This window comes from Capra hircus, chromosome 18, assembly GCF_001704415.2.
Source record: "Capra hircus breed San Clemente chromosome 18, ASM170441v1, whole genome shotgun sequence".
Taxonomy (NCBI): Eukaryota; Metazoa; Chordata; class Mammalia; order Artiodactyla; family Bovidae; genus Capra; species Capra hircus.
Genome location: NC_030825.1, coordinates 40,597,234 through 40,623,744, shown reverse-complemented (window position 1 = coordinate 40,623,744; position 26,511 = coordinate 40,597,234). Strand labels below are relative to the sequence as shown.

The 26,511-nt window shown below is 41.2% G+C and overlaps 1 protein-coding gene across 1 annotated transcript in view; it reads right to left on the bottom strand.

The window, feature by feature from the left end:
- PHLPP2 (PH domain and leucine rich repeat protein phosphatase 2) overlaps positions 1,218–26,511 on the bottom strand; it is a 62,605-nt gene continuing 37,311 nt past the window's right edge. Inside the window, exons 10-19 of the mRNA XM_018062238.1 lie at positions 24,912–24,972; positions 21,373–21,468; positions 19,923–20,078; positions 17,731–17,931; positions 14,339–14,501; positions 14,026–14,156; positions 12,842–12,952; positions 10,087–10,281; positions 8,525–8,756; positions 1,218–6,192 (exon numbers count right to left, since the gene is read on the bottom strand). Coding sequence (XP_017917727.1) covers positions 5,038–6,192; positions 8,525–8,756; positions 10,087–10,281; positions 12,842–12,952; positions 14,026–14,156; positions 14,339–14,501; positions 17,731–17,931; positions 19,923–20,078; positions 21,373–21,468; positions 24,912–24,972 — 2,501 coding nt within the window. The 3' untranslated portion in view covers positions 1,218–5,037. The remainder of the gene's footprint in view (positions 6,193–8,524; positions 8,757–10,086; positions 10,282–12,841; positions 12,953–14,025; positions 14,157–14,338; positions 14,502–17,730; positions 17,932–19,922; positions 20,079–21,372; positions 21,469–24,911; positions 24,973–26,511) is intronic.

The following is a 26,511-nucleotide window of genomic DNA, read 5'->3' as shown; positions in this document are numbered from 1 at the left end:
CACCTATGCCACAGAACGAAGCTTCCGCTCCACCACCTTAGCCCAAGGCAGTGGCTGGAGTCCTGGCAGTTTTCACTGAGTGGTAAGACAGGTTTAACAGCAGCAAAAATCAAACAACCCATTGCCTACCCCAAGCACCCCCCAACCCCACCAAAACTTCCGAACACACACTATTCTCACATAGGATTTATTCCCTGAAGTATGTCCTGAGATGTTTGCCACGTCTGGGTCAGGGGCTTGGGAAAATGAGGACTTCCACCTCTGTGACCCCCATATGGTGCTCAGGCCCAGCTATACAGCACTGTTCCAACTCAGTTCCTCTCATCACTACACTACAGTAACACTCCCATCACATTCAAAACGCCTTAGCCAAACTTGCCTTACTACCACTTATCAGGTCAGTCGGTCAAGGTTTCTTACATTTCACAGATGAGACGAAGGCTCGGGAAGGCTTAAGTGGCTCACCCAATGGTTGACATTTCATTGTCGCGACTGCTCAGTGCCAGGTCCAGTGCTGAGCTAAGGAAGTATTTGTTGGCATCATCTCATTTCAACTCAGCTGATGACTCTTATTTCCATTTAACATCAAGAAAAAAACTGTGCCTGGGGAGATGAACTTGCCTAAAGTTAAATCTTTTTTAAGTAGCAGAGGCAAAACTCAGACCCCGTGGATCACACACTGAAACATGTTCCAGTGTTCTTGTGATGTACCAGGGAAACTGTCACATGAAGTACTTATGCCACCCTGGAATAGGTGGGTTTGTGTGTCATGGAACTGAGGTATGAAAGCAGGTGGCGGCATTGGGCCCAGCACATAAGAAGTGTCATAAATTCTGCTAAATGAGGAGGAAACCTGCAAAATTATTTCAACTGGGCCTTTATTTGGAGTGAGAGGTAGCTAATCTTGCTTGGACATCCAGAAATTATGGGAGACAACCAATAGGGAGAGGGAAGGGGAACAATTTAGAGGCTTACCTAGATCAGAGGTATTGTGAACCAAAACTCACTGCCTTAAAGTCTAACACCAAAGCCAGACAGACATGATGGCCAGATTATCCACTTAGTTCCACTGTATCGTCAGTAGCTCTGTGGTTTAAGAGGAGCTGTAGATTATTCACAAGTTGAGTTCCCTTTCATCAGCTAATAACCTGCATGGAAATAAGGACCATGCTTCTTGTCTTTGGGATTTCTTTAAACATATAAACCAAGTCAGAATATAATATTTCTTAATGTAAAAAACTTTATTGCTATTTCAGCTTAAAAGGTGATCAAAAATATTTATTCTTGCCTTAACTCATAGCTTCATATTTGTCATGGAATGTGATTTCACTTATATTCCCCTAAAGCAAGAAAAGGCAGAAAAATCCTAAAGGTGCTTTTGGTTAAGAAACTAATTCTACATACAAGTTAGAGAAAATTACAGTTTCATGCTAAAATAAAGTACTTATAAAATAACAGGTATTCCATTTTAAAACAAAGCCATGAAAAAGATAGTCCATTTTATTTTATTTATTATTATTGTTATTGTTATTTTTATTTTTTTACAAACAATAGATTTGCTGCAACATGCTCTGGCTCATATTATTGAATTAAAAAATTTAACACATTTCAAAAATATCAAAAATACACTATAATGAGTCTTAGGACTACAATACGACAATGATTGCACAAAACCATAAGATATGAACTCACTGTCTGGATGACCTCCACTGGCAACAGTGAGAGAAAACTCTATAGCATCTGGGAGAAGTGCATGAAATTTAGAATACAAGGAGCTTATGTGTGACTGAATGATCACCAAATGAGGGAAACAGAGCAGGATTTACTGTAGCTGCTTTTCTCAGTCTAGAAAGTGCTTACCCAACTATGGGGCAAAAGTCACTAACTGGAGAGAAAGATTAACTTGCCTCCATGAACCGGGGAGTCTGAGAGGCCCCGCCCAGAGGGAAGTAAAAAAGTGACACAAGACAGTTCTAGAGTGATGCTGCAGACATCACTGAATGGCTTGGAGACTATTTAATAATTGGTATGTTTATCGACAACAGCCAAGTGCTCCCTGTGGAGGTCTCTTCATTAGTGATTATTGAGTAGACAGAGGAGGGGAGCCTGTGGCTTCCAAGTACCTGCTTTTGCTGAGAGCTGACATGGAAAGAAGGGCATCATCTGATATTCAGCAGATCAGCCAAACCTAACTGGCTCCATCTCCTAGAAAATAGCACTCGCTACAAACAATTAAAATAGCACCCAATGATTACCAAGCTGCTCGTGTTGGTTCTTCTATACATCAGGAAAATGAATTCATCAACTTATTGCACATACACTCTACAGTAGTATAAGAAAGCCCTCACTTGAATGAGGAGTAATAATTCAATGACTCTATGGTATCACGGTAGCTTTATAACATACTAGCATTCAAATTTTCAAATACATTTCCAATCCATCTGGATAAGAATAAAAATACCATGGCTGCCCAAGACGTGTATAGTTTCCTTTCTTCCATGGGACTCCTGGACTGCTCCCATAAGCAGGAGTGATATTCTTTCAGAAACTCTCTTTAAACAGCTCCATTAAATGGGAGGTATACACAGGGACCTGAGTATCGTGCAGAGGCCGGGACCTCTGGGCTAGAGATCAACAGGCCTCTGCCCACCTGGGGAACGCGTCCTCTGGGTAAAGTCCTGGGAAGCAGATTACATTCACCTGGAGACAGATTACTGGCTTTCACCACCTGACAACCTAATCAGCTCACACAGTAAGTGTAAATGACTTCATAGGTCAAGCGGGTTCTGTGTATTTTTGGTGATGGGCTATGGCCTTTTCATCCTCTGTTTTAACAAACAGCAATTATAGAGGGAAGTGAATCAAAGGAACTTGCAAAAAAAGCAATCAGTTTTGGTACAGCCTATATTAAAAGATTTTCATACAACCTAATGTTTCCTGAACATAAACCTGGGACATAAACATAAAAGAACACTGGGAATTTGAAGGTTCTTCTGATTACCAAATAAATACATTTACTTTCAGTTAAGTAGTTGCATAACTGGGCTTTGTAGTGGTTCCAATAGGATGGGAAACAAAGAGACAAGAAACAGTTCACAGACAAAGGACAATTTTAAAAAGCCTATACTATTAAAGTGGTATCGTCCCAAAATAATTTTCATCACTATCATCTTGGGTTTTCCCTTCATTTTCCTTCATTTCTCCCCATTTTCCCATAAAAAAATAAGGCGGCAACACACTATTGTTCCCATCTTTCTTACAGCACCTGAACTTTGTATGAACCATATTACGTTCCCCACTTCAAATCAAGACCTGAGTTCTACAATTTTTCAGTAGCTAACAAGTAGTTTGACACAGAAAAAAGTGTTCCTGACAATTTGGGGACTCAAATTCATATCTTAGAGAGGCTGAACACCAGACACTCATTGGTAGGGAATCTTCCAAGAGTGTGTACCCCACTGACACATACACATGGGTACAGGCCTCTGAGAAGATGAGGATACCTATCTGTGGAGAGGTCATCTGGTTTTCTACTACTGCTTCAGCAAAACTTAAAACCCCCAACATATGTATGTATAGAGCAACCCTATCTTTAATATTTCATTTCTCATGAAACAGATTTAAAATGATTCTACTCTATTTTCTTTTTAATTGTCAAAGTATTCTAAAAATTCAAAGCACATTCCCCACTGGGTAAAATTAAGCAATGTCAAAACTTTGTAGGAAAAGGCAATGGAACAGAAATATGGAAGGAACTGCATTTTGCTAGGCTTACATGGAATGTGCAAAAAAAAAAAAATCAGTAAACCAGGTTTTCTGTAAGCTTAGGATTTTCTCAATCAAGTTTTTCAGAAATTGAGCCCAGTACTGTCAAGCCATGTGAGGTGGATAAGCATTTTCAGAAGACTCTGTTAACCATTAAAAGTTGAAACTTAACTCACTCCTAATGTTTTAGAAAACCATCTCTAGGCTCGAGAATGAGAGAAGGAACTTGTCTAACTGGAAGCTCCATCCATCCATCTGTTCTCATTCAGCCTCAGTCTATTCAGAGTCATCTGCTGTAACTCAAGGTTACTTGGATGTGAGAAGCAGCATCAGCCTTGGGCCCTGCGTACTAGAAGGCTGACTGCCAGCTCCACCTCATGTTATGCAAAGAAGCCAATCTCCAAATGCCTCTCTTGTGATCTTCTGGGAGATTCCTAGCAGGTGTCGCATTTGTCAGTTATTCTCTTTTTGTGATTTGGGGGAAGTAGTCTTGTTCTTCACCCCTTCCCCATCTTCATCCCCCAAAGAAGATCCTACTCCCGTTTCTCAGGAACTTTCACAGTCTGACATCCAACAGTCCATTTCCCAGGGCCCTTTCTCGTACCCTCACAGCTGGCCCCAACTCCCGATGATCATCCTGCCTACGGACAAAGGATCCGGGCTGCCTCTAAGAAGATTGGCTCGAGTGCAGATTTGAAAATAAAAAGTTCACAGTCAGTGGAAAGTGCTCTCATTACATCACAAACATAAATTATCTGATTGGTTCTACATTTCCAATAAGCATCATTTCAATAGGCTGTATTCTCGTAGAGAAGAAGGAAAAGCCATGTGACTGGTCACATCACATCCCATCAGGTTGAGATAGAAGGTGATTTCTCTGTCACAGAGATCCATCAGCAGCAATCAGTAAAAGGAACCAATCTTCAGTTATTCCTCCACAGAAATAGTCCCTTTCCTGCCCAGGCAGGCAAATTCTCAAAATTATCCTAGGAGAGAAAGGGTTAATGGCAGGTGGTAGGACTGATACAGAGTGATGCCTGCCTGCTCCCCAGGAACCCTGGGGATCCCTATGCAGGTTAAATGTGAAACTTAACACTGATGGTGTTGACTAGCTTATCCAGAGCAAGACCCTGACAGCTCTCACCATTTCCACCTCTGAGATCCAGCCCCCTCTCATCTGTGGTTTAGAGATACAGAGGCAGAACGCCCCTGGCAGGGTCCCCTACCCTACACCATGCAGCCTCGCGCGATGCCATGGCCCCTGGGGGAGGACTACAGAGCCGTGTCAAACTCCTCCGGGAGCTCGGTCCGATCCTCTTCACTGGGCTCAGGCTCGTGCCTGCTTTCCTGGTGGTGTTTCATTTGTTCCTTCACTTCTTCTTCTAGGTCACGAGGTATGACAAACTGGTCCTCTGGCTCCAGCTGAGTGGGGGCAGCAAAATAGCCGGTTTTCTTCTTGGGTGCTTCAGTGGCCACCTCGATGAGGTTCAGGCTGTCTTCCAGGGGTACGATAGAGCCATTGGAGAGCTTCTTTCCATAGAGACAGGAAGTGGAGGGAGACTTCTGTAACTCCGTCCGGTCTTTGCTCACTGGCAGGAGGATGCCACTGTTCACACTGTTCTGTCTTCGGATCCCAAATAACGATCCTCTAGCACGGTCCTCGGGGCACGGGGCAGGAGAATTCTCTGGAAGGGTAGGCGAGTTCTCAAGATCCCTCCCCCGACAGCAGTGGATATCTACTTCTACTTCCACCTTGCTGCCGTTTGTCATGACCCCTTCTACCGGCTGATCATCATCACTGTCCAGGCCGTTGTCAGACTGGTTACTCGAGAAAGTCGCACAAGAGGGCTGGCGTTGGAACACCCCTGAAGTAGGTGCCGGGTGGAGGCTGCATCGCCTCTCTGGCCTCGGAAGCAAGCCAGCATCCAGGCCAACAGTGTTATGTTCATCAGAAGCAGTAGACCCCACCTCGCTGCTCACCTCTGAAGTGGACATCTCGCTACTGAACTCAGAGGCAATACCACTACTGGAGGAAGGAGTGGTCGGCTTGGGCGGGTCCTTGATGATGGCAGTTGAAGCAAAACCCATAGGACCTGGGAGTGTGAGCCCATTCATTTCACAAGTACAGCCTTCCTCACCAATGTTCAAATAAACCACCATCGCCCCCACATTGTCCTGACAACCATAGCTCTGGGCTAATGTGCACAGCTTCTTGGCAGCTGCTAATGGGTCTTGCACATGGCGTACTGCGTTGACTGCTTCTGTATATGACAAGTGTTCCCACAATGCTTTGTTTCCCAGAATTAGCAGCTCATCCTGAATGGTGAGTGGAGTGGAAGATATGTGGGGCTTGGGAAGGATCCAAGGGTAGAGGTATGTACAGCCCAGCAGCCGGGTACAGCAGGTCACCCCATTCACTTTGTTGTCCTAGAGATAAGCAGAATGCAAACTTTGAGAAACAAGCAACAGTGACACACAATTTTATATCTTTCCAGATCACAACACTTAGGGCTCTACAACAGAATAGAGTTGACATGTTATATGGTTTTCTCCTAGAGTCTGTGTAATTTTAAGTGGATTTACAAAAAAATAAATGTATAGAATTCCAAAAGGACAGAATATCAAATGGGTATTATACCACTAATAGTTGAGAGGACTGAGTTAAAACCAATAAAAACTAAGTGGTTAAAAGGCACCTCCATCTCAAAAGATATTCGCTCTAACATTAAGTATAGGCCTCAGCATGTTCTTAAATAGAGACACACATCTGTTAGGAAAATAATAAGCAAAACTATCATTAATTCTCCATCACTCGTATTCTGGCAGGGGCCAAAACTCAGATGGGTCACTAAAAATGACTTCTCATTTAAAAGCAGAGTTGGGGGATTTTTCTGGTGGTTCAGTGGTTAAGACTCCACACTACCAGTCCAGGGGACCCAGATTCGATCCCTGGTCAGGCAACTGGATCCCATATGCTGCAACTAAGACCCAGCACAGCCAAATAAATAACAAAGGCAGAGTTGGGACTGAAGATATTAACTGGGTAAGAGAATCTTTATAGCTAAAGCACTGAATAATCCCTGAAGTCATTTGGCCTAGAAAAGGAAAGTCTGAATCCATGGTATAATTTACCTACTCTCTAAGGGTCATATTAAGAATGATATAATTCTAGACTCAGAGGAAAAGGAATAACCCTGGTTGCAAGCTGGGCATGTTCATCTGCCAGATGCTTCATACTGATTTCTTAATAGAAAACCAAACAAAACCACCTAAGCCCTCAATATATTAATTTCATAGCTGCAGTCATTCTTTGGGTGAAAATCCTGGCACTCTTATTTATCAGAACTTGTCACAAACTCAAAATTTATAATTTTATTTTCTTCATCTGTGAAATAAAAATAAAAGCACTTCTTTCATGGGGGTTATTGTGAAGGTTAAACAAAACAATGAAAGTACAATGCTTAAGCAGGTAACAAACAAACAGTACATGTCTATAATTATAAAAATGTTTCCTTCTTGTCTAGGATTCCCTAAGAAAAATCTTAACAACATTAATTAAATTATGTAATAGACTAATCAAATAAAAAGTTATCTTTTATCTTTCATTTGTTCTGACTAAAAGACCCTCCTAAGATCATAGCTCCAGAATCTTCACAGATAGCATGAACCACATTAGAAGGATAATTTTTTGGTTTTGTGCTTCCTTGGATGGAATCTTTTAGACAGTCCTTATTGTAAAATTCTGACAGGACAGCCCAGAAGTGGACCCACACAAATAAGAGTCCACTGATCTTTGACAAGGAGCTAAGGCAATTTGCTGCTGGGACAACTGGACATTTACATGTCCAAAAAAAAAAAAAAAAAAATCTGGACATGGAGCAAGCTACCCTTACTAAAAAAAAATTAATTCAAAATAAATTACAGATCTAAATGTAAAAGACAAAACTTCTAGAAGACAACACAGAAGAAAATCTAGGTGACTTTGGGTTGGGCAATGAGTTTTTAAATACAACACCAAAAGCATGACCCATGAGGAAGAAAATTGGTAAGTGGGACTTCATTAAACTAAAAACTTCTGCTCTGCAAAAGATACTACTAAAAGAATGAAAGACATGCCACAGACTGAGAAAATATTTGCAAAACATTTCTGATAAGGACTTGTATCCAAAATACACAAAGAACTCAACAGTCAAGAAATAAACAATTAAATATGGGCACAAGATCTGAACAAAATTCTGCTTTGCTTTGCAGTAAACAATGTTCACATGTAATTGCTAAAGTCTCTTTGAAAGCAAAAGTCCTATGCTAACTTCTGAAAAAGGAGAAGAGTTATGAAATACTAGAAATATTGATGCTTCTTTATTAAAAAAAAAAAACAAAACAGAATATATTCAGCCATAAACAGGAAAACTACTGTGAAACTTTGCACTTCAGAACAGGGATGTCAAACTATAAAACTTTTTCTTCTTGTTTTGGAATAAGAAATCAGATGAAAATTAACCAAGGAGGACATTTACATTTATTTTACATGTTAGGTATAAGTCTAAAGACCACAATTTAGGATTTTTCATTTTTAATTACTTTGCTCTTTCTTTCTGCTAGTCATTAGCTGCTCATTAGATTTTCTTCTGTTACTATTATCTGGATTGAGTACAATTTACAAGGCTTGATAGGAAGAAAATGGACTTTCATTGTTCTATGTAGAATAGCATTCATTGGATTCGAGGAGCAGAAGTGAGTGGTGGAGAGTAAGATTCACCTCTGTTATGATGGCTTTTTGGTCCTTCACCCTCTGAGCCTCCTTTGGATCCTGTTCCAGGCTGAAGACTTTGGAGAGTGGCACTGGCCTCCCACCTCGACACAGGACTGCTTGGCATGTGCCAACATTAGCCACAGTCAAGCTAAAGCTATTCATTGGATCGGCAGTGTCAGGACGGATGTAACAAAGGAGAGCCGAAGAGCCTAGTTTCTGGCCAGCCATTCCTAATTTCCTGTTTAGAAAGAAAAGAAAATGTAAACACAGCTAGTTTTAGAAGAAAGCAGCAGTCCTTCATATCCAAGACTTCCTCGTTTTTCTGTTGACCATGAACCCACCTCACCCTCATCCATCTTGATATGAGTGATGATGGTGAAGAGAGCTTTGCCTTCTACTCTTAGCTAAAAAATTTTACCAAAAGGGTGGGGGCAAAGAAGACAATAAAGAGGTAACTTTCTCTGCTGCTTCTGATTGATCATAATCAGCAATAACCTAACTCAGTGGCTTCCAACTGAAGCAAATCAGAATCACCTGAAGTGCTTGTTAAGTTTCTGATTCAGTGGGGAAAGGGCTGGCCCAGTAATCTACCTTCCAGCAAGTTTCTGGTGATGCTGAGGCTTCTGGTCCTAGAACAACACTCTGAACCACTTACTTGGGTTGTAAGTTCCCCAAAAGAAGGCCCATAGTTTTCCTTCTATTTCTCCCATGCACATGGTGTCTATCCCCAACCCCCAGCACTTGGTACACAATACTAAGCACAGAACAGATGCTATCAGAAAGATCTGGTTTCAGATTCCAGCTCTCCCATTTATGGGCTATAGATCTTCAGCAAGTTAATGCTCCAAGAAATTTTTCCGATTAAAATACTCACCTCCTCGGCTTATTTAGAAAATTACGTATGAAAAATGCTTGGAACTGTGCCCAGCTCTTGGGAAGTGCCTCATAAATTGAGTTTCCTTTCCCAAATGCTTTATTTTGCCAAGTCCCTAGGCTCAATTCTATTACTGAAAAATAGACTTCTTTCCCAACATCTTTGTGTTATAATGACAGGTGAAACCAGCTTGGGCTCCAGGCTGTTGCATCTGAACACTGAGTATGCAAAGGGTCACTCTCTCAGTTGTACGTATGCTTTAAGCAGACCACCTGCTGGGCAAGATGCTCTATTAGCCGCAAAGAGTTTTCAACAGTTTGGTGTATAGGGTGTTTGCCTTTAAGGGGCTTAAGCATCAGCGAGGAGATTAGTTGGTAAATCCTCAATAATAAGTATTTTAAAAACAAGAATCTGATGAGTGCTTAACCTCTGTAGGTCACTGACCCTTAGGAGAATCTTATAGAGGCTTAACCACCTTCCTTCCCTCAAATGCACATAACACATACATAACACATGCTGTCTGGGCTTTCCAGATTCTCAGCAGCCTTGAGAAAACAAACAGCTCCCACAGGCTCTTTAAAGAGCCACAGTCCCCATGTTCCATGCTGATGGACAGAACGGTCATGAGACAAAAATCAAGATCTCACCTTGCTCCTGTACTTATATTGAGACCCAGACCAACCCACCTGCTTACCTGTGAGATACCAAGAAGGTATTAGCCATGAAAACTGTGTCATTTGTTGACTGCTGCACCTCTTCCAAAAGCACATCAGCCATGGTACACTGGAGAAGGCGAGGGAGCTCCTCGTTCCGGTCACCGTCAAACATGCCATACACAGCTCCCACCCCCTCTGCAAAGTTATCCACAGCTAGAGCAGACACACATAACCTATCACAGAAACAGAAGAAAGACAGAGAAAGTCAGTGGCAAAGCATTCTTCTCCAGGGAGCTTCTTTAAAAAAGGAAGGGAATTCCCTAGCAGTCCTGTGGTTAGGACTCACTTCTAACACAAGGAACACAGGTTTGATCCCTGATCAGAAAACTAAGATCTTGTATGCCATGTGGTGCAGCCCTGATTGAGAGTGGAGAAGAATAGTGGTAAATCCCCATCTATACATGAAAAAAGGGTTACACAGAAGATAAGCAGGCAACATCTTAAAGAGTTGATGTCATAAGAAATGGAGGAATTCAGCCACATTCAGGAGCAGTACATATTACCTTTGCAATGTTACAGAAGGCTAGAAAGATGTTTTTTCTCAGTAGTGATAAAGGCCTATTATCGACACCCTTCAAAGACTTCCCCAAAGTGTACAACACACCTGTAGCTCAACAAGTTGGGTTTATCATATAACAATGAGAGAAAGCACACCATGGGACTCAAGAGTATATTAGTGGGTATTGGAAAAAACCTAGACAGGATTTGGAAAAAAACCTAGCATAGTATTTGGGTTTGGCTGGATCACTTTGGGGAAACTCTAACAAAGTGGGGGATGATACTAGATAGGGTGCTGTCAGAAAGCAGGGCTATTCTGGGACTTCCCTGTTGGTCCAGTGGTTAAGAATCTGCCTTCTAAGGCAGGGAGTACAGGTTTGATCCTCAGTCGGGGACCTGCCTCACAGTGCAGCCAAAAATTTTAAAATATACATATTAATAAGAGAAATTTCAAATCCTGAAAGATGATGGTGTGAAAGTGCTGCACTCAATATGCCAGCAAGTTTGGAAAACTCAGCAGTGGCCACAGGACTGCAAAAGGTCAGTTTTCATTCCAATCCCAAAGAAAGCCAATGCCAAAGAATGCTCAAACTACCACACAATTGCACTCATCTCACACGCCAGTAAAGTAATGCTCAAAATTCTCCAAGCCAGGCTTCAGCAATACGTGAACCGTGAACTTCCAGATGTTCAAGCTGGTTTTAGAAAAGGCAGAGGAACCAGAGATCAAATTGCCAACATTCGCTGGATCATCGAAAAAGCAAGAGAGTTCCAGAAAAACATCTATCTCTGCTGTATTGACTATGCCAAAGCCTTTGACTGTGTGGATCACAATAAACTGTGGAAAATTCTTGAAGAGATGGGAATACCAGAGCACCTGACCTGCCTCTTGAGAAACCTATATGCAGGTCAGGAAGCAACAGTTAGAACTGGACATGGAACAACAGACTGGTTCCAAATAGGAAAAGGAGTCCGTCAAGGCTGTATATTGTCACCCTGCTTATTTAACTTATATGCAGAGTACATCATGAGAAACACTGGGTTGGAAGAAGCACAAGCCAGAATCAAGATTGCCAGGAGAGATATCAATAACCTCAGATATGCAGATGACACCACCCTTATGGCAGAAAGTGAAGAGGAACTCAAAAGCCTCTTGATGAAAGTGAAAGAGGAATGAAAAAGTTGGCTTAAAGCTAACATTCAGAAAACAAAGATCATGGCATCTGGTCCCATCACTTCATGGGAAATAGATGGGGAAATAGTGGAAACAGTGTCAGACTTTATTTTTGGGGGGCTCCAAAATCACTGCAGATGGTGACTGCAGCCATGAAATTAAAAGACGCTTACTCCTTGGAAGAAAAGTTATGACCAACCTAGATAGTATATTCAAAAGCAGAGACATTTCTTTGCCAACAAAGTTCATATAGTCAAGGCTATCGTTTTCCAGTAGTCATGTATGGATGTGACAGTCGGACTGTGAGGAAAGCTGAGTGCCAAAGAATTGATGCTTTTGAACTGTGGTGTTGGAGAAGACTCTTGAGAGCCCCTTAGAATGCAAGGAGATCCAACCAGTCCATTCTAAAGGAGATCAGTCTTGGGTGTTCTTTGGAAGGACTGATGCTAAAGCTGAAACTCCAGTACTTTGGCCACCTCATGCGAAGAGCTGACTCATTGGAAAAGACTCTGATGCTGGGAGGGATTGGGGGCAGGAGGAGAAGGGGATGACAGAGGATGAGATGGCTGGATGGTATCACTGACTCGAGGGACGTGAGTTTGAGCGAACTCCGGGAGTTGGTGATGGACAGCAAGGTCTGGCGTGCTGCAATTCATGGGGTCAGAAAGAGTCAGACACGACTGAGCAACTGAACTGAACTGAATAAGACAAAAAAATGTTTAATAAAGTTAAAAAAAAAAAAGAAAGCAGGGCTATTCTATGGTTGATAATCTCAACAAACCTTAACTACAGGGAAAGAAGGTTAGCATGGGAACAAAGCTGTGATTGATAAAGAAAGGAGCAGTCACCCATCTTAGTTACGAGGTGGGGTGTGAGTGTTCTGTGCACATTCATCTTGTTGTGTCTTACCGGATCACAGTCTCAGAGGAATCTTATCTGATGTTGACATTCTGTGATTTGTTTATGTCAAACCAGGAGAACAACATGGCCTAGCTTTCAGCATTAGATCTGTTCCCAGATGTCAGGAGAATTTTCTCAGTCTTCATGGCCATGATACTCACTTATTTCTCTGCCCTGCCATCTCAGCCAGTCCGTGGCTCCAAAAGGTTGATGTAACTGTAGAATCAGTAGTTGGCAAAGGTTTCTGATCAATTTTCAGGGTGGTGATATGGCTGTGGGAAGTAGAGGAAGGGAGGTTTAAACCTTACATGCATCTCTACTTTACAAAAGCTATCCCAACAATAATTTGTTTTTACAAAATAATCTGTTGACATACCAAGACTCATTTCCAGAGAGACCCACAGACCAAGAAGGAAGAGAAAGAAAGAAAAGGGGTAGGAGGAAGACATACGGGCCAATTTTGTGCCATTCATTTCACTGAAAAACTAAGCACAATAAAGATTTCTAGTTTCAACCAATTGTCTACTTAGTTGAAGTATTTTGATACAGTGAAGTCTTGGTACAGTGATTCTGCACTGTCTTAGATGTAACACAATATAATCTGTGCCACCTAAATTACCTATGCCTGCTGTATGATCAGACCACTCAAGATAGCTGTTCTCTTGCTCTCTGTACCTCCCCTGCTTGACAATTCTTGTCTCACTCACACCCTACTCACCTGACTGACCTTCCCTCTTAATCAGAGAGCCTAATCATAAACTCATACATAACGCCCCACCCCACCTCTGACCTCCCACCACTTCACCTAGCCCTAGCTAGTGACTGTTCTGATCTTTAGATGTGAACTATCTATCTCTACTATGACAGTTTATCAAAGGCAGGGGTGAGGGGGCGTGCTCCTCTGCTGTTTCCCAGGTAACCGTGACTTCCCCCTCTGCAGTAGATACTACCATGTCCTGCACGCCATCTGCTGCACATGGTGGAGTGTCGCTCTAGTACCTTGGTTCAAACAAGTAAGAACCCCCTACCCTTTAAACCATGATGTCTCTGTTGCCTCCTCTGGGCTCTTTCTTTGGTCGTGGGCAAGTATAGGATTTGCAAGCCTGTGGGATGCAGCCCCCTGTAAAGGTACCGGGGTGCGGCTGAGCAGCAACCATGATGCTGAGCTTGACTGCTGGACAGAACACCCAACACAAACTGGATCAAAGAAGAGAACCGAGGGGCTTTATGACCTAAGTCATCCTACAGCTTTAATAAACTGAGGTCTGCACAGTCATTATGAAGAACCACACAAGGCTGGAGGGAGTAAGAGCACACGTGGATTCAACATCAGAAGTCTTCCTACCTAAATGTGTCCAGTGTCTTGTGTTCCAGAACCAGATTTGTATTTCCAGTCAGGTCCAGGTCTTGTAAAGTAGCAGGCAGAGCCTCTGGAATCAGGATTTCGGTCAAGTCATTGCAACTTAGGTCTACAAACTGAAAGGAAAAGGGAGAGATTAAGTTAATTCTTAACTCCCTAACGTTCAAACTCCTACTATATCCTCAAAGGGAATTTCATTTCTTTCCAAGAGTCAATTAAATATACTGTGATCCCAAACTGCCGCTTTCTTAGGAGTCACACTCCAGCTATCACCCCAGGACACAGCACCCAGAAGTACCTGGATCTGAGGCAACTGCAGTATTTCCGGAAAAATACTGATGTGGTTGGAGTGGGCCACCAGAGTGTGCAGCCTTTTGCAGTTCGCAATGGTCGTGGGGATGGTTTTAAGCTTGTTACCACTTAGGTTGAGTTCTTCCAACTGCTCCAATTTATTTAGTTTGCTGAAAAAGAAACACCAAAATACCATACTGCACCTAAACAAGCAGCTGCCAAGCAAGTTCTACAGCAGCCAGAGTACAGAGGGGACCAGCCTGTGGCCTGGTAACTGGCCATAATGAACAGCCACCACGGTGAACGAATGTTCCCGCCGAGCCTCAGCCTCAAATGCAGCCTCATCTGCCTCCCTCTCAGTGCACTTTGAGAGCTGGAGTGTCCCATGGTTCTACTGCAGCTGCTGGATCTTCGGGGCAGGAACGTCTTTCCAGGGTTAACTAGACTAATTACGGTACTGCTTTGCCACTAACTAGTAGCAAAATACTGGGTAAGTTAGTCACTGGACATCAATTTCCTCAGCTATAAAATAAAAAGTTGTACTAAATTATCACTAACATTCCTTTCAGTTTTAATTTCCAGTTATTCATAACATAATCCAGCTTCCATAAACTTTACCAAGTGCCGAGCATAAATACAACCCTGTGCCATGGGCTGTGATGCAGGCCATTCACACTGTCCCACTGGAGTAAGCCAAGCTTTCTATGCAGTAAGCAGAATCGCTTCAGAGGGCCTAACATCTTTATCTAGATTTTTTAAAACTGTAAAGATAATAAACTGCTCTAACAGAAAGTTTGTTATTGCTGTTTACTTGCTAAGTCGTGTCTGACTCTTTGTGACCGCATAGACTGCAGTCTCCCAGGTTCCTCTGTCCATGGGATTTCAGAGGCAATATTCACTAGAGTGGGTATTCCTTCTCCAGGGGATCTTCCTGATCCAGGGATCGAACCCACGTCTCCTGCATTGCAGATGGATTCTCTACCACTGGTCTACTAGGGAAGCCCACAACAGAAAGTTCAGAAAATAAAAAAAATATATCCAGAGTACCACCACCAATCTGAAAAAGTTATTTTCATTTTGCTGAATTTCCTGTCAAATTTTTCATATGCAGATTTTACATTAACTCTGCCCTTTTCATATATCACAGATAATTTCCATTGCTAGAATACTAAAAAATTTGTAATAATTGAGTTTCGTGAATTAAAATTGCTTTCTTATTACAACAGTAATACTCACTGAAAAATATTGAAAAATAAAGCTGAACATAAAAAAAAACTTTTAACCCCATGACCAGATTTAATCTCCAATGACAATTTGGTGGTGAGTATTCTTGTCCTTTTTAATGCATGAAATCCTTTTTTTTTTTAATTAAAACATGATGCTTATTACATGTACTGTTTTATAACTTTTTAAAAAACTAATCATATATATTTAAGGTGTTCCCATGTCCAAACCTCATGCTTTTCTCTTACACAGAGACACAGCATCTATATCTCAATCAGTCTTACTGAGCACCCAGAACTGTGCTGGATTCTGAACACAATCCAAAGGAAACAGAAGCCTTGGACTGTGCCCATGCAATTATAACGTTGTTCAGGAGATGACAGCAGACTTACGATTGAGGTTAGAACACATATTTTCCTTAAAATTCTGCTCCTGAATTCCATTTAGTTTTATTATCTGTATTCAGATTACTCTAGTCCAACATTCAGAAAACTAAGATCATGATGGCATCTGGTCCCATCACCTCATGGGAAATAGATGGGGAAACAGTGGAAACAGTGTCAGACTTTATTTTCGGGGGCTCCAAAATCACTGCAGATGGTGACTGCAGCCATGAAATTAAAAGACGCTTACTCCTTGGAAGGAAAGTTATGATCCACCTAGATAGCATATTCAAAAGCAGAGACATTTCTTTGCCAACAAAGGTCCATCTAGTCAAGGCTATGGTTTTTCTAGTAGTCATGTATGGATGCGACAGTTGGACTGTGAGGAAAGTTGATGCTTTTGAACTGTGGTGTTGGAGAAGACTCTTGAGAGTCCCTTGGACTACAACGAAATCCAACCAGTCCATTCTAAAGGAGATCAGTCCCGGGTGTTCTTTGGAAGCAATGATGCTAAAGCTGAAACTCCAGCACTTTGGCCACCTCATGTGAAGAGCTGACTCATTGGAAAAGACTCTGATGCTGGGAGGGATTGGGGGCAGGAGGAGAAGGGGACGACAGAGGACGAGATGGCTGGATGGCATCACTGACTCGATGGACATGAGTTTGAGCGAATTCCGGGAGTTGGTGATGGACAGGGAGGCCTGGCATGCTGCAATTCATGGGGTCGCAAAGAGTCGGACAAGACTGAGTGACTGAACTGAACTGAACTAGTCCAACAATGTCATCAAATTAGGAGGACTTCATAAGTTTCAAGAGTATTACATCTGGTATTTCCCAAGAGCTTCATAAACTCACATAACTTATCAGTGGTGTGTCATTTTCACTTTATCTAAACATATTTGAGGCCAAATGAACTAATCTGCTAGGATTTCAAGAGATCTATCACATCTTGAAATTGAGATTCTGCATTCACTTTAAAAGCTATTGCTCAAGTTCTTTCAAGGAAGCAATCAACTTTATTGCACTTATCTTCTATATCACAAAAATTACAATCTCTGTTTTCCATGTTTAACACATTTCTAAGAAAATTTGTAAAACAAAACTAGAAAAGAAAATTTTCATTCAAATGGTATCAAATATAATTTTATGATATATATATAATTTCACTCAAATTATATCAAATGTCATTTTCCTATGTGTGTAGGTTTTGAAAATATGATTTTTAATAACTACCTTCATGGATTTTTCTGGTGTCAAATTTTCTAAAAAAGTTTTTCAATCAAAGGTATTTTGGAAGATACTTATTTCTCCACTAATGCTGTTTAAAACTTTGACAACACCAAATGTCTCTCTTATGTCTTATAAATATAGCCTGGCTAAATACTATTCATCTCTGCAATGCAGCTACCTACACATATCTTTAACATCCTGCATTTATTACACTGCACTGCAACTGCCAATATTATAATACTTTTCTATTTCCCTAATTTAAATTCAAGTTCCTTAAGGACAGAGACTGCAACTTAATTATCACTGTCTCCCTAGTATGTACACAGGTCTTGACATACAGCAGACATTCAACCTATATACTAAGAATTAAACACATTTTAACCACAACCTCTGTGGTTAATGATACTTACAAAAGGGTACAAACAGACTTTCTCATTCAAGTAAGGGATCGGTAGGTCGGTCAACATAAAGCAAGAGCACCCAGTAAAAGAGCTGTGACATAGTCTGACAAATGTGGAACCACGTTACATGTCTGAAACGATCAGAGTATGGATCTGTTTACCTTGCAGGAAATGTCTGTAGCTGGTTGTTTGCAAGATGCAGGATGCGCAGGTGCGGATGCCCCACCAGGACAGGCACACACTGATCTGTCAGGAGGTTGTTGGTCAGGTAGAGCAGCTGTAGCGCACTCAGACTCTCCTCCCCAGCACAGGCAGATGGCAGAGACTCCAGACTATTTGCGGATGCATTCAAGTATCTGAGACTGACAGACACATGCAAACCATCATTTCCTTTATGGCTATTTGCTGCCTTCTGACATGGAAACCATCATGCCATCTTAGTATGCAACAATGCCTTTCCATGGTCCCAAACTGATGACAAAATAATTTCCTCCAGGGTGTTTTCTCTGCTTAACTTTATCCAATGAAAGTTCCTTTTACTCAACTCATGCCAGTTAAGTTCCTGGGCTTCTGCACTGGCTTGATTCTAACCCAGCTTCATATTTTTCTGTCTGTATGTCTGCTGAAAGGATGCTACTGAGTATCACATTCACAAGTATGTGAACTGTGAAGTCACCCTTTGGAAAAATTTTTGTCTGATTTTAATAGAATCATTTACTTAGCCACTCCTTCTATAATCCCCTAATTATGGGCATATCGGCTATTTCCAATTGTTTGTTATTATAAACATTGTAATGAATATCTTTGAGCCCATACCCAATTATTTCTTTAGGCTATATTCCCAGGAGCAGAAGCTGTGGGGTCAAAGGCTACACATATCTTTAAGATTTTTATACATATATTGCCAAAATCAGCTCCAGAAAGGCTATAACAAACTATACTCCCACAAGAAGGATACAAAGAATGTGTTGGCTCATACTTTTGTCAACACTGAATATCATAATTCACTTTAACCTTCACCTATCGAATAAGTAAAACATGGTATGAGTTTAAAAATCTGCCTAGCACAGAGTTTGGTACATATAGAACACGTTCAATAAAAGGCAGTTAATATATTATTAAACTCAGTTCTTAAGTCATCCTCAAACTGTGTGATCTGTATCTCCGGTTAGCTTTTAAGTTATTGAGGGTACTGTGTGTCTATATCTTTGTATGTCCCAAATTCTCTGTGCAGATACTAGTAAATATTATTGACAGTTTGCTACAACCTCTAGGTAACTTCCTTACTGCAGATTCTAAGCCTGTAAACTAATTTTATTCAGACTTCATCAGAATGAAAGGCACTGTAATGCAGTACTAACAAATACTTGCTAATTAACAAATATTACTGCACTAAGACTCCACATTAATTTTTCAAAGAGAAAATTTCCTTCATGCATTTTTTAGAATTTCCAAAGATCTTTAGGAAAATCCAACCAAATATATCATACATTAAGAGATGTATAAGCTGCCAAAAGCCTGGCATGCTGCAGTCCACGGGGTCGCAAAGAGTTGGACACAACTGAGTGACTTAACAACAACAAACTGCCAAAGAATAAGCCAGACGCTTGTGGGCTAAATGCTTTTTGTATGCATCCTGCAGCCTTATGTTAATTACTGTTGCTTCTCTCTGCTTTCTCCATGTCTAAATTGAAGACAATATTGCTTTCTCCATATTGCAGAAGACTATAATTAAAAACCAGTTTTCATTGAATGGTGACATACGTGTTAAATAAACCTGATTATGGGTATTAAAATAGGAAGATTTACTATCTATTTGTTAATTTAGAATGAGAAAGCAAGTAATACTTTTGGAACAATGTTGCATTTAAATTCACAGTTTTCAAAGCAGGGAGTAAAAAAGGCCTGCAGATAAAGAGTGTAACTTAATGATAGCTTGGCAAGCTAGAAGCAAAAACTAAATTAACTTCAGTGGTATGTCCTTTTCTCCTAAGGCAAAAGCTGAAAAGTGCCCAAAGAAGCTGTATCAGAACACTGCAGCCTCTCTTTGAAGATCATAAATGTATTCCTTTTCTGAGATGAAAGCCTGAACCTTCCCAAGCTCTTGAAACCTGTTTACAACATAATAACTTCCCAAGTATTTGATGGTTATTTCATCTTTTGAGTTGAAGCTTCCTGCCTCCTAAGACAGTGTCATATTTTATTCCATACAAACTGCAAATAAGTCCCCCCTTAGCCAGACTATGAAGTAAACACTCTGTAAAGATAGTTTCAAAGGTCACTCCGATGATAAGTCCAGGTAGTTTGCTTATCCCATTGTCCTGCTCTTCTCAATAAAATCTACAGCACTTACTTTAAGGCCTTAGAGAAGAGAGTATCTGGCAGCCTGGTGAGCAGATTATGCTGGACATCCAACACCTCCAGAGGGATATGCTCCACCAGCGTGGGAAGGCTCTGCACATGATTGTGTCCCAGCATTAGTTTCCTAAGACTCAAGCTACTAAGGATTCTAAGGGAACAGAGCACAAAGAAACACCAACACCAACAAAAAAAAACAGGCTTAAATCTCTCTTCCTGAGTCTGCCCTTGGCTATTTAACTACAATCAGTAAATGTACAGAAACGTGTTCTTCTAGACAGTATCATCACCGACAGGTGCCTGAGCAGAAAGCAGCTATGACCATATGTTTACCCACCACCCACCAGGAAGTCATTCAGGTCATTCTGGGGAAAGATGAACTAATGAAAGCACACAGCCCCAAACATAAAAAGCCCCAAACAAAAAAAGCAATTTGTGCCATAAATCAATTTAGATTTCAAGTCTAGACGGGACCAAAAATTCAGTGAATTTATTAACATGAATATAATCAATGATAATAATTAAAAAATTTATTGTAACAAAAACTACGACTTATTCAGTTCTTAAAATGTGCCAGACCATTTAACAATTAGGTTAGAAGGGTTAAGTGACTTTGGTTTGCCAAAGATCTCACATCACACATAGTAAATGGTACAGTCAGGATTAAAGGCTGACTCTAATGCCATGTTCATATCTACTATGTACAAAGCCTCCTGTATACTTTTAAAGATTCTTCTAGGTAGTGACCTCACATTACACATCTTGGTACCACCCCTCATCCCCCAATGTTTGTATTTTTCCCCTCCACAGATAGAAACCCCACCATCTTATAAAGGTCAATTCAAACAGGTATTCTCCACACAGCATCCCCTAATTATTCAAAGTTCTGAATTTCTAAAGCATGTTATTTATACAGCACAGTGGCCAAAAGTGAGGCTTTAGCGTAAGAATGATTACATTTAAATGCCAGCCAGCTCTTATCACTTCCTAGTTAAGTGTAACATTGGACAAACTATCTAACCACTCTAAGCTTTAGTTTCCCTATTTGTAAGATGAAGTAACAGCACCTATAAAATAAGGTTAACACAGGATTAAATAAGATAATGAAAGTAAAACTCTTAGAACACTGCCCAGCTCATACCAAATCACTCAGTACAGATGTTCTATTATCACTAACAAGTCACTGACCTCTGCCAGCAACTCTTGTACATTGTATCCCAGTCATCTCTGCACAGGTCACCCTTACTGTCTGCTTACTAAGTTCCTTGCTGGCCAAGACTAGGCCTGATGTGTTACTGCACTCCTTACAGCACTCATGCTGCCCTGCACTCAACAGATACTCAGTGTTTACCGAAGAGATGAATCAAAGCATCCTTGACAGGCAACCCAAATATAGGAAAATTATTTAATTAAATGCATACATAATATATATAACACATGAATACCTCATGGGAACCTCTGTCAGGAGATTATAGCTCACATCTAATATTTCTATCTTCTTTGCTTCACAGGCCCAGTCAGGGACACACTCTAGCAGGTTTCTGCAGAAAATAAACAATTAAAGCGTATCATTTTGAATGAGGAGGAACTCACACCGTTTCACCAGTCTGTAACACATCCACCCCTGTGCTCCCAGAGGGCAGAAGCACAGTGCCCAGGGCACCCCTGGTGTGCTGCCTGGAATACAGCAGATGCTCCATGAATGTTGCTGACAGAAAGGTGGAGAGAGAGAAAGAAGCACACACATGTGTGCTGGATCAACTGTGTTGGGGCTCATGAAAATATGAAGACCTTTAGCACTAAAAGCACACACGGGGCAGGATGGGACAGGAGAGAGAGGGGAGGAAGTCTTAAAGGAAGATGACGCACCGTACACGTATCTTCAAAGCTGAGGAGGCTATCCCCAGGTGATAATGACTGGGGGAGAAGAGAAGTGAATTCTGGGGGAAAAGAACCAAAGGAATAAAAGTGAAGAAGCAAGAACAAAAGGTAACACGTCAGGGGAAAGTGCCAGATCATTCAGAATGTGAATTCAAATCTTCAGTAGAGCACTGGGCAGATCCTCAGTCACAGGAATTTTATTTTCAGATGTTACTTAGTTTCCCTAAGATTAAAAGTCTCTACTGATGGATGGATCAGTATGATGAGGCAGAGTGAAGTAAATGCTGCAAGAGAAATGCAGAAGCTGCTCCGACTACTCAGTGAAGGAAGCCCTTCAAGGCAAGCCCCCTAAGAAATATGACATCTGCAGTAGAATGTTGCACAATGCCCTGAGGTGTGGCAGGCATGTCAAGCAAGAGGCTGACAACACGCGCTAGAGCACAGAGGCAAGAAAAGAAGAAGTAGTGTGGTGATGCTGGAGCGGCAATAATGGAGCAGAGTGAGGAGAAACAAGGCTGGCAAGACCTAACCATGTCTCGGAGGCTGCGACCTTATCCTGCAGGTGCAGGGGTACTACTGAAGCATTTGTGAGCTTCGAGGAGACAATGTCAGTTCTGCACTTTAAAGAGCTCACTCTGAATACAAGAGAGGTCTGGCTAAGGTGGTTGTATTATTAAAAGGAAGCGTAATCAGGAAACTGTGAGACAATTTTATCCTGAAAGGAGATGATAAGGGCCTCAATGAGTAGTGATACACCTGGAAGGGAAGAGAAAGGAGCTAGAAACACTTAGGAGGCAAAAATTAAAATGGCTTAGAAATGGAGTAAATACGTGAGTAGAGCAGGGAGAAGACTCAAAAGTGACATCAGAGAGGAGATCCTATCCAGAGGAAGGACTGAGAAGCTCCAAATGAGGTTGAGAATCATGAATTTCAGCGGTGTCCATCTTGAGCTGATCGTCTCATGGTAACACCAAAAGCTGAAACAGAAAACTAGACAAACCAGTTAAAGTGCTGGTGGAGGGGTGGATAATAAATCTCATTTTCCACATATCTGAGGTATTTGCAGACATGCAGGAGGAAACATCTATTATGAAATTGGACACACAGGTCTGAGGCTAAAAGAAGAGAGTATGGACTGGTGCTCTGGGTGATGTGGACACTGAAGGGTAGTGAGATCCTGGGGGTAAATGAGATTGTGTCAAATGAGAAGTGCAGTAGCCAAGGACAGACCCTGAGACAAGTTACCTTTAAAGGGTTGGCTAAGAAGAGACAGGAGAAATGGTCAGAGGGGCATAAAAAAAAATCAGACTGTATCAGCCAGCCAAGGAAACAGCATGTCTGAATAAAAGATAGCAAGGTGAACAATGTCAATATAGAAAAGTTCCACAAGAGGAGGTCTAAGACCAGCTGTCGTGGGGTGAACAACTGGGAACAGGAAAATGTGCCAAAAAATAGATAATTCTTGAAAAATGTGGACAAAAAAGGGATGAGCAAGATGAAGGAACAGAATAGTAGCTAGAAGGGGTGCAAGATAATGGGAATGTTTATTTGTTAAGACAGGAGATATAAATGTGCATAGAGACCAAGAAAGACACTGAACACATGTGAAAGGAGAGAAGGAGGGGTGACTAACAGAGCAAGGTTCAGGGCAGTGGGAGTGGATGCGGTCATAGGCACAGATGGCTGGGCTGGCTTGGAATAAAGGAAAGCTGAGAATGCATACGGATCTATGTGAATTTTAGCAAGGGAGTAGGAAGCTAAGGGAGATCACCCATGATGACCTCTATTTTCTTAGTCAAGTGGGAAGCTGAGCTCCAGAGCAGAGGACATAAGAAGGGGAGGGGTCGAAAGAAGCCAAGCAATTTGGAACAGATCCAGGACCCTGGAAAGAACTGACAAGAGAAGAAACTCCAGATGAGGCTGGCTGGAAACCGAATTTAGGGTGGGTCCACATGATTTTCTTCAGTAATGATCAAATTCAGTGCGGAAGGTAAATCTTCATCTTGAACCATGCAGAGGTTTTGCTGACAGGAAGACGACAGAATGAAATGGATGGAAGGGAATCTAGAACAACAGCTTAATAATAATGATGATAAAGTCACAACAAAAGGAATCCTGGCTATCATGGCTAATATTTCTTGAGAGACTATTTTATGCAAGGTACTAGGCTACATATGCTGCATTTATTGTCTCATTTAAACTCTGTGGCAACTCTGACCATATAGGACTCCATCCACTGCCCATTCCACATGCTGCTACCACTCTATACCCACAGCACTTATGATGCTGCCCTCTCATTGCTTATCCAGTTGTCAAGACAAGCTAGACTGTAAAACTAGACTGTAAAACTCAGCCACTGACTCCTGAATGCCTAACACAGTGTTAAAAATGAATGAAGGAAAGAAAGCAAACCTCATTTATGTTTATTCTTGACCACTGACAGAAGAAATAAAATCTTGAATATAATTAACATCATTCTGCAAATCAGATTGACATGGCTCACAAGAGTAAGAAAATAACATTTTAAGTCACTCAAAACCAAGAATTATCTGATTCCAATTGGAAAAATCAATGCCCATGGAAGGGAAATAGTTCTTTGTTTGCAACTCATTCTAAATCCACACACTGTAACTGAGTAATTCAGAGGCACCTTTCCCTTAATTAGATCCGTTCAGTTCAGTCGCTCAGTCATGTCTGACTCTTTGCGACCCCATGGACTGCAGCACGCCAGGCTTCACTGTCTATCACCAACTACCAGAGCTTGCTCAAACTCATATTCATAGAGTCGGTGATGTCATCCAACCATCTCATCCTCTGTCATCTCATTCTCTTCCTGCCTTCAATCTTTTCCAGCTTCAGGGTCTTTTCCAACGAGTCAGTTCTTTGCATCAGGTGGCCAAAGTACTGGAGCTTCAGCTTCAGTACTTTAACTAGATAGTATGGCCATTAAATGTACTCCTTTAGCCAGCCTTTTGCCCTTCTCTAGGTTATCCAACTATTTCAACATATTGGGATTTCCTATATCTCAAAACTGCCAGAGTGCCCACAGACATCTCTTAAGTATAGGAATCAAACCACCACCACTCTAATGAGACACACTCACCGGGAGAGTTCTAGAGATGTGAGCAGACTGGGTACTGGATAGACATTCACTGTTGTCAATCCTAATCAGAGAACAGATTGGTGTTAGTGACATTCTCCAAAGAAGAATGTAACTCAGAGGAAACACGGGGGAAAAATCGATAAAAATTTGTGTCATCTACTGAGATGAACTGAAGATAAAAACCAGTAAGTAGGGACTTCCCTGGCAGTCCAAAGACTTTGCCTTCCAATGCAGGGGACACAGGTTTGATCTGTGATTGGGAAGCGAAGATCGCACATGCCTTTTGGCCAAAAAATCAAAACATAAAACAGAAGCAATACTGTAATAAATTCAATAAAAGACATCCCTGATGACCAGGGAGGGCCTTTCCCTCTGTTAATTGGCTATTTGGCTAAATCCTTCTGTGAAGCTGAAAGCTTAGTTCTTTACTCTTGAGGTGTCAAAACCTCAAGTGTTGGTGTGAATTCTTCTAGGTTGTAGAATTTAAGGATTCTGTGAACAGAACAATTCTTTTGCTCTGTTCTGTGATAGAAAGGTATTACCTAAATTTGCATTTCTTTGGCACTTAGTGAAACTGAATATCTTTTCTTCTTTAAACACAGAAAAGCAGTTACAATTGACCCTTGAACAATGTGGGGGTTACAGGCACTGACCCTCTGAGCAGTTGAAAATTCATACAAAACTTTATATAGTTTTATATATATATCCCACACACACACATACATATGTATGTACATATATATATATACACATATATGTAAATACTACAATACTACACAATCATGAAAACAGAGGGCTGATTGTAAAGTTACACTCAGATTTTTGTCTAAAGGGTTTGTTTGATGTGCCCCTAAACCCTGCATTATTCAAGGACCAACCATATTTACTACTGAAAAAACTCCATGTTTAAGTACACCTGTAGAGGGAACTTCTTGGTGGTCCAGTGATTAGAATTCAGCGTTTTCACTGTCATGGCCCCAGTTCAATCCCAGATCAGGGAACTAAGATTCCCCCAAGCCCCATGGCATGGCCAAACAAAACAAACAAAAAGCAGACCTGTGCATTTCAAACCTATGTTTTCCAAGAGTCAACTGTATAACTTCCTCAGTAAAGAATTCTCTATAAACAGAATGGCCTCAACAAATATCAGGCCTTTTACATTGAAAAATAGCCCTGGGGCAAATAAATCACTATTGAAGTGAAGGGCTTCTCATTCTGGAATTAAGGCAGCACAAGGTTTTAGACTAGAGACTGGTAATCTTCTATAAAGGTCTAAGCATTTAGTAACATTTTGGCCTTTCATGTGGTCTCTCTCAAAACTACTCAATCATTTTGCCACTGTAGCAGGAGAGTGGTTAATATGCAAACGAACATGGGTGTGTTCCCATCAAACTTTATTCAATTAAATTTGAATTTCATATAACTTACCCATGTCAAAATTATTTTTCCTCTGATTTTTTTAAAAACCCAACCTTTAAAAAATATAAAAACCATCCCTCAATGGCCACACAAAATGAGATGTAGGCCATATTTAGCCCGTGGGCTGCAGCTGGCCAACCCATGTTGCAAGACTATTACTGAAATTCTCTTTTGAACATGC